The sequence below is a fragment of the Rhamphochromis longiceps genome, linkage group LG6 (genome assembly GCF_057381845.1).
Source record: "Rhamphochromis longiceps isolate RC_006_pf linkage group LG6, R_longiceps_female_GT1.1, whole genome shotgun sequence".
In the NCBI taxonomy this organism is placed as follows: Eukaryota; Metazoa; Chordata; class Actinopteri; order Cichliformes; family Cichlidae; genus Rhamphochromis; species Rhamphochromis longiceps.
The window spans coordinates 30,531,647-30,540,629 of NC_140562.1; the positions used below are offsets into that span (position 1 = coordinate 30,531,647).

Here is an 8,983-nt window from a genome sequence, read left to right on the forward strand (position 1 = left end):
AGCAAAACCTGAGTAGCCTTGCAGGTCAAATCCTACCAGTCCCACCTGTTATGACAGCTCCCCTCTAGATTGGTGCACTTCTTAATAACATGGTCAATTTTACGGGCCTGGACAGTATTTAAAGGGCTGGAGTAACCTGTAAAAGCTATTTGCACTAATAAGGATAAATACTCGGATTTTTACCTGCACTGCTTAACAAAAGTTTAAAAAGTGAATATCCACCATTTGGACCTATTACAGGATATTTTATTAAAGCAGTTTGGCAGGAAAAAAAGCTAAATGAAATAAAACTAAATAATAATCAGTTAAATCACTTGAACTATGCTTATCCAATCAACCTACTCTGAGCTAATGCTGATTTTGTTTTGATCGTTTGAAGGAGAAAGGCACATCCAGGCCTAGAGATGCACTTATTTCTGTGTTCTGTGTTGACTGGGAATTCAAATGTTCTTGATTCTATAATCCAACATGACAAAAAATGAGTAGAGAAAAAGCCAAAAAAACCATACAAAACCAATTTGCAGGTTCACTGGTTGGGTTGCAATTGATCCCTCTGGCATCTCCGCTGGAATTTACGACTGTGGACACCTTAGGTCAAATCTGCAGTACTGCAGGGTCACATTCAAACCTGTTTCATTTGCCCAAATCTGCCTGCAATGCTGTAGCAATTAGCACTGACATGGCATCTCAGATTTGAACAAGTCTAGGGGCAGCTCTGTTTAGAAAAAAAGAAAAACAACACTGCGGGGGGGGGGGGTTCCATTCAGTCGAGGTTTAGTAGCCACCGAGGGCATTGACTGATTGCAGGGGCGAGTGTAGCCGAGTGGTAAATTAATAATATTTTCCATTTCAGTTAACCAAATATCCATTTAAGGTTCAAAAAGGGGTCTTAAAATGTTTTTCTTTGTTTCCATGTATGGTAAGACAAGAATGTTGTTGGGTAATTTAATGTTATTGCTTGTGCTATTTCTTGGGTTATCTGCATGTTGTGTGCACTTGAAGCTGTTAATTTTATAGGTTTGTGTAGTTGCATATTGTGGTCACTGGGGGGGGGGGGGGCAGTGCTTAAGGGTTAACTGCAGTTTTCCAAAAAAACTTAACAAGAAATGCATCTTGGGACTTCCTGTTTACCTTTCTTTTTGTTGTGGATGTGGAACGGGAATGTTGTGAAGGAGTTAAATTGTTGGTAGGGAATTGTTAAATATGCACATAACTCATTGAAACATATTGTTATAATTGTAGTGCAGTGGCAAAACGTCAGTATTTTAACAAGATGATGTATTTCTTAAATGTATGATGCAAAGGACCTGTATGTGCAGTGTGGAGCGGCCATTTTCTCCATGCAAGGGATAAGCTGCGAGATCGTCTGTGTGCTGCAGTATTGCAAGTGAGCTGAGATTTCTGTGGAATGTAAGTATTTATAAAAATGTATGTAACACTTCCACATTTTTTAAAGGAGCCTTGTGTGATTTAGTTCTTTGTATTTTGTTCTGCACAGACAGGGGCCACTGCCGTATTTTTGTTTTTTGTATTTCATTTCATTTATTTTATTCCTCGTATTGTATTGGCGCATCTTTGTTTAATCGGTTATTCTGTTACTTTGCCACGTTACCTCTCGTGCTGTCGATGTTCAGTACAAGTCCATATGGCCGCTGTTTGACAAAAGTAAAGGTCAAAGGACATTTTTTTACACTGATACTGTAAACTGTTGTTTGTGTGTCAGGTTTCCATACATCGGAAACAGCTGCTGCATCTGTAATTCTGTCCATCCTGAGGAGAGTCCACACTCTACATCAGATCCTTGGCTCACCTATAATGACGCACAGGTGCTGCACACAACTGGATCTGCAGCTTGTGAGGAACAGCAGCACTCAGCCTACATCCTGTTTTACAAGAGAAACGTAAGAAGACACAGCATCTCATCCTGAAGTGAGAGAATGGCACGCCAGCTGCAGCCTAATCCAATCTCTCTTCTTCTTTTTTTTCGGTGCCCAGACACCCTTCAGTTTCATCATGTCATCCCTAACAATAGCTGTAGAGTTGGATGGAGGATGAAGACAGCAGAGAGCAAAAGAAACAGGTAAGAGCAGACAGGTAGTCAGAGTTAACAAAAACTTTTAAAGCCAGTGTAGCTTCGGTTTTGAACACATTTATTGATGACAATTTTACATAAATAAGCAGTGTGTTATACTGTTATCAGATGTGGAGTCTCACTAACCACTTTAATAGTGACTTGTGTCCCAAATACTGTTTATTTGTCTTAGTTACAGATAGTGAAATAAAAATGGAAAATGATTGTTTCATAATTGTATACTCAGCTTGGTCGCGAACGAGGGGCAGGATTTTGAATCGATGCCATTGGTGCATTTACTAAAGTTCTGGGGTCAGTTTGAATATCAGTGACCTTGACCTCAAGTTCAAAGGTCAAGTTTTCTGAATATCTTGTGAATGCTACAACTCTGTGACGAGAAGTAAGTCTCCTAGGTTGTTTAAATTTGTATATAGGTGCATCTACTAGGAAGCTGAAGGGTTGCACTGCGGGCCATCTGTAGAGGTGTAGAGTCAACAACCTGTCTCTGAACGTGGACAAAACAAAAGAGATCGTTGACTTCAGGAGAGCACAGTGGGATCACTGCCCACTTAAGATCAATGGATCCTCTGTGGAGGTCGTCAAGAGCACCAGATTTCTTGGTGTCCACCTGGCGGAGAACCTCTCCTGCTTCCTCAACACCAGCTCCATAACCAAGAAGGCCCAGCAGCGTCTCTACTTCATGCAGAAGCTGAGGAAAGCCCATCTCCCACCATCCATTCTCACCATATGACCATATGTCATATATAGCACCAGGGTCTCGGAGGAACGCTGTCTCGTTTCACTCTGTACAGCACCTCTGCACGTGGTTAAAATGACAATAAAAGCCACTTGACTTGACCTGTTTGTGTAGCAGTTGCTTGGAGACGAGCACCATACAGTTCAAATGAGCATACATTCCAAAATATGCAAATTTGCCCCATACATCATAATGATGATGTTTGCTGTTCAGGGTATGAACGTTCTATGCTGAAAGTTTATAAATATACAACCTTTGACTGCTTGTTTTCAGTTGAACTTTTGCAAAGCTGAGGAGATTTTGGCTGCGATCACATCAAGTCCAAAGATGTTTAAACTTCTTTTTCACAGAAAGGTAAGTTTGAAGAGACTCGCAGCACATTTCTATGAATATTTTCTTATGGTAAACAAGCATTTTTGAAACTTTTAAGGAAGCTTCTTGGATGATTTCTGTAAAAACTGAATTTTGAATCCAAATGAAGGATTTTGTATTTTCATACCATATACTTTGTTTTATGCCATTACTGATGTTGCTTTTCTTGTTTCTAAACAGAAATCACACAAACAAAACGTGGCAGAGAAGGAAATTCCTTCTACGTCTCATCAGAGGTAAAGAAATGCGCCAGTCTTTAATGCTGCTGGAGATATTTATAGCAGTGGTTGAGTTGGAGCTCTTTTATTTCCCTTTTATTGGTGTTTTGTATTTACATCTTTTTTACTCCTTCTAGTCTTGTCTATAATTTATATTGATTCAGAGATTAGCGTTTGAAAATGTAGAGTGTAAATGTACAAAATACATGATTTTGTTCCATTACAGTTATTAATTTTTATCTGCAATCTCCAGCATGTACTCCTTGTTAAAAATTTGCACTTTGAAAAATAACATTTACACTTTTGTCCTCATCAGCATCCCGGATGCTCCTGTTACTGAAAATGGTCAAAAGAAGAGAAAATGGAGACACCTCTGCTGTTCCTCGGTTTGCTTTTACACAAAACATATGAAATGCACATTCTCTTTAAATTGCACTTGTTAATTTAAAGTGACTTTACTTTTTTAATAAACGTATGTTTGTTCGTCCTCTGCAGCAAACTGACAGCGATGCAGAGGCAGAGAGCAACACTGTGAAGACACAAAAAAAGTGTCGCTGGTTTCTTTTTAAATTCTGGAAGGTATGTTTTATGGAAAGAGTCACTGTCATCAAGCATTTACTCATCACAGTTAAATGAGAAGAATTAAGAGCAATTTAGCACACAGCCATGTCCTCAAATTAAGTTCAAAGATGTTTAAACGTTTTTTTTTTCACAGAAAGGTAAGTTCGAAGAGACTTGCAGGATGTTTCTCTAAATATTTTTTATGGTGAATAAGCATTTTTGAAGCTTCATGGATGATTTCTGTAAAAACTGAATTTTGATCAGAACCAAATGAAGGATTTTGTATTTCATAGGACAAACTTTAAAACTCAATTTAAGGCATGAATAAATTATTTTTATTTTATTTAAAGATATTCCTATATCTGCTTCATGAGCTGACAGCTCACTAAAGTGATAAATAATATGAAATAATACCAAATTCTCTAACTGGACACTTTTCATGGAGAGACCCACTTGGTATGTTTGTTTTATGCCATTACTGATGTTGCTTTTCTTGTTTCTAAACAGAAATTACACAAACAAAACGTGGCAGAGAAGGAAATTCCTTCTACGTCTCATCAGAGGTAAAGAAATGCGCCAGTCTTTAATGCTGCTGGAGATATTTATAGCAGTGGTTGAGTTGGAGCTCTTTTATTTCCCTTTTATTGGCATTTTTCTTCCACCTTGTGTATTTACATCTTTTTTACTCCTTCTAGTCTTGTCTATTATTTATATGGATGCAGAGATTAGCGTTTGAAAATGTAGAGTGTAAATGTATAAAATACATGATTTTGTTCATGTTGGTATTCCATTACAGTTATTCACTTTTATTAGCAATCTGTATTAGCAAAATGTACTCCTTCTTATAAATTTCCACAACATTTACACTTTTGTCCTCATCAGCATCCCGGATGCTTCTGTTGCTGCCACACCAGCTAACCCTGAAAATGGCCAAAAGAAGAGAAAATGGAGACACATCTTCTGCTGTTCCTCGGTTTGCTTTTACACAAAACATATGAAATACACATTCTCTTTAAAATGTACTTTTTAATAAACTTATGTTTGTTCGTCCTCTGCAGCAAACTGACAGCGATGCAGAGGCAGAGAGCAACACTGTGAAGACTCTTTTTAAATCCGGGAAGGTATGTTTTATGGAAAGAGTCACTGTCATCAAGCATTTACTCATCACAGTTAAATGAGAGCAATTAAGAGCAATGAGGCACACAGCTATGTCCTATATATTTATATCAGGTAAGAAGCACCACGGAAACGATCCCAGCAGACCTGAGTTGGGACACTTGGATTATGGAGCTTCTGGACCAAGAGAGTGGATGGGAGCATGTGTTTAACAGGTAAGAGAAAGACGTCCTCCAAAATGTTTCAACTTCAAAGCTCATGCATCCATGCACATACACTGCTCAGCATCCTGACATCTTTCCTAATTTTGTGTTTGTGTTTTTACCTTTTTGGAGCAGTGTAGCATGCGGTGGAGAAATAATAGACAGTCAAACTGGGACTATAGACTGCTTCGGGTGAGTACACGTGGTGCACAAAGACCAAAGCTCACTTTGTCAAAGTGGAGAAAATGAATTCTTTTACACTGATACTGTAAACGTTTTGCGTGTGTGTCAGGTTTCCAAACATCGGAAACACCTGCTACATGAACTCCTGCCTGCAGAGCCTCCTCAACATTGAGGAGTTCATAAGAGACATCAGGCGTCAGGAGGTTTTGTGGAGCACAGATCCAGAAGCTCAGCTCTTAAGGTGCGCTACGTCAACCTTCTACTTTCTTCAAAAACCTGAAGAACAAAGAGATCTAACAGCAGAAATGTCTGTTTACCCTTTCCTTTCTACAGAAGGCTCATTGATGTCAGGGACTGTCATGAGTCAACAGATTATGGCCTTAAAGATCACCACCTAAGAGCTTTTAAGAAGGCATTCAGCAGTCAAGCTCCTGAATACACCGGCAGTGCACAGAAAGTGCGTCAGCTATTTGGACATTTTGTTTTTTTGCTTTACCTTCTGATTTTGATGTACTGTTTTAAATCTCTCTGCTTTTCTTTCAGGACGCTCATGAATTCCTAACATTGTTCCTCAATGAGGTCAAAAGGCTCGCACCTCACCTGGAGAGGAACGCAGCTCTCCTGGGCCAAAGTTATACCTGCCCAGTAGAAGAGCATCACATTTTTAAAATGGAAAACATGAGGACATGCAAGAGGTAAGCCTGTCTTTCAGAAACGCAGAGCTGGTTGCAATATTTTCATATACCTCTTTTCCACCTACCTGATCTTTACTTTAACTACGTTACTCCTGAAATGTGTAGCTGTGGTCACCAATCATCACAGCACGAGGACTTCACCAGCTTGTCTCTTGACCTTGTTCCAGAGGGGTCTATTATAAACATGTTAGAGACATACTTGAAGGTAAGATCACAAATTCCAATAGAGTTGTAGTGTCAGCGATCTTAACACACCTTTTTTGTTAGTGTTTGTGCGTATGTGTGTGTGCATATGTTGAGATTTCTTTCTACCATAAAGCCTGTTTTCTCTGTGCTGTTGTTCAGGAACAAGAAATAGAATTTCGCTGTGATTGTGGAGGGACGGCCTCAGAACTGAAGTCGTCTTTTGATACACTGCCAAGGTGAGTAAGGTCACATCAGAAGTGATCGACTGACCAGGTTTCCAAACTGTGGCGCATCAAATATCAGAGTTTTTCGAGACAATACTTGAGCAGTCGTTTTCTCCCATCTTCTGTTTGTGTTTGACACTCATTCTTCTTATTTTCTACCTTGTTTGGTTTTTTTTTTTCTTTTCTGCCAGAGTCCTGATCTTGCATCTGAAGAGGTTTGGCTTTACACAAACCTACAACATTAAGAAGGTGGATGACCCCGTCAGGCTGCAGAGGGACTTGGTGGTGCCATCCAATCAGGTAAAAACAGACTGCAGAACGTCTCAGGCTACGTCCACACTAGCCCTGATAGATTTGAAAACTCCGTGTCCACACTAGCGTTTTCAGTCATTTTCAAATAGTTGTGCGTCTGCATTGAAACGGCCGAAAACGCTTACGTTCCAGTCCTGCGCATGCGCAAAAGTGAGTGAGGATTACAGAATTTGAAGAAAAGCTATCTGGAGCATGTACAAACTGATATTAATCTTTTTTAGGGCTGTCAAAGTTGAGAGCAATCAAAACAACCGCTGTATAATGCACTCGGCTATCTTTGTTTAATTGCTCACATGACTGCATCACATGACTAAAATGCGTCATCGTTTTAGAAAGTCTGCGTTTTCGAGTGTCCACACTGCGACGGGACAACTCCGTTTTGAAATGTGTGCGTTTTCGAGAGCGTTTTCAAGATGCTGTGTTTTTCCTTGAGGAAAACGCCATCTCAGTGTGGACGGGAGGTCAAAGCGGAGAGAAAACGATGTGTTTTCAAACGAAAACGCATTAGTGTGGACGTAGCCTCAGCAAATCAGCTTAATTATGGCTCTGATGTGAGACTTTGTGAAACTAACACTCTTTGGATTTGTTCCTTCTCAGGGTGGTGGCTGTTATAGTCTTGTCAGCATCATCAATCATTATGGAGGCACAGAGTCAGGTAAAACAACAGACTTGTTACAAACAGAAAATGAAAACTTTCTACTTTTCAGTGAAGGACTCACACACAAAAGCTTTTGATGTTCTAAGAAGCACTAAGTCAAAATCACTGTTTGCTTGAATCAGCTGACTTCCAGAAGTTGGATTCATTTGTCTTAATGTGATTTCAGGACACTACATCTGTAGTTCTGTCCATCCTGAGGAGAGTCAGCACTCTACATCAGATCGCTGGCTCACCTATAATGACGCACAGGTGCTCCACACAACCGGATCGGCAGCTTGTGAGGAACAGCAGCACTCGGCCTACATGCTGTTTTACAAGAGAAACGTAAGAAGACACAGCATCTCATCCTGAAGTGAGAGAATTTTTAAATGTCCTGTTACCTTGTTAACCAGTTTTGTCTTCATTCTCAGTTCTGAAACAGGAAATGGAAGGAAGGTCATCATCATGCTGAGAAGAAACAACACTCGTCCCAGCCCACCATCGCACACTGGAGGACAAGTACTGGTAAGTATTGCCCTCAGGAGGAAGGGTCCTCCCAGAGAGCCTGGTCCTCCCAAGATTTCTTCCTCCAGGAGGGAGTTTTTTCTTGCCACCGTCGCCCCACATTCACTGGTCTCATCAGCAGGGACATTTTTAACATCCTAAGACCTGAACTCTTTCATGGCATGCATTTTTAATTTCTCTGTGCCATTTGGGTTGATTGGGACCTGATGAATGTGAAAACAAAGACATCAGATTCGGACTATCTTTTTTTTGTTTCTCAAAAAAATGAGATCCACATATGAGGACATTCATTTTAAAGTTCGATTGAACAGGGGCAGTGTAATGTCCTCCCTCATAAGTGGATATCAGGTTTTTGAAGAGCAAAATTTTGTATTTTGGTCTCATAAATGTTATGTCCACATATGTGGACACCAGGTCCTAGGAGGTTAAAACAAAATCTACTAGTAGTGCAGCACTACTAGAGATCGTCCTTTTCTAGACCAGTGTTTGGCTTGCTCTCTGGAACAACAAATTAGTGCTGTCAGCGTTAACGTCATTTTAACTAATGACGTTTACGCTGACAGCACTAATTTGTTGTTATTATTATTAATATTATTATTAATTTATTTGTAAAATAAATTAAATTTAAAAAAACAAAGAAATTATTTGATTCTTTATGTTATTTTGTTTTATTAAAATCAAAATAACAACAAAACAAAAATAACTAATAAAAAAAATATTAAAAGTATTCAGCAGTGTTTTGTGAAATTTGTAATGAGCCTTAGTTAAGTTGATGTCACAGAAGTTTCTGAATCATTTAGATTGTTCAACAAACTGATTCACTCAGGTAAAGATGGTAAGCTGGAGCAATGGTACGCTTGGAGTTCAGTTTAAGTTTTCAGACAAACATTCACTCGATCAGTTGCAGCTTCTGCTTTTAAATA

General features: G+C 39.3%; 1 protein-coding gene across 1 annotated transcript; it reads left to right on the forward strand.

Annotated features, from left to right (window-relative positions):
- Positions 1 to 803: 803 nt before the first annotated feature.
- Positions 804 to 8,573, forward strand: LOC146668292 (ubiquitin carboxyl-terminal hydrolase 12-like). The gene is made up of 21 exons (XM_085408640.1): positions 804 to 1,410; positions 1,724 to 1,901; positions 1,996 to 2,080; positions 3,102 to 3,182; positions 3,381 to 3,436; positions 3,735 to 3,804; positions 3,914 to 3,997; positions 4,487 to 4,542; positions 4,862 to 4,952; positions 5,038 to 5,100; positions 5,210 to 5,310; positions 5,434 to 5,490; positions 5,591 to 5,722; positions 5,815 to 5,938; positions 6,025 to 6,176; positions 6,282 to 6,381; positions 6,522 to 6,598; positions 6,778 to 6,886; positions 7,496 to 7,553; positions 7,723 to 7,880; positions 7,967 to 8,573. Exons 3-21 carry the CDS (start codon positions 2,045 to 2,047, stop codon positions 7,970 to 7,972), a joined length of 1,611 nt encoding a protein of 536 aa, XP_085264766.1. The 5' UTR covers positions 804 to 1,410; positions 1,724 to 1,901; positions 1,996 to 2,044; the 3' UTR covers positions 7,973 to 8,573.
- The last annotated feature ends 410 nt before the right edge of the window (positions 8,574 to 8,983 follow it).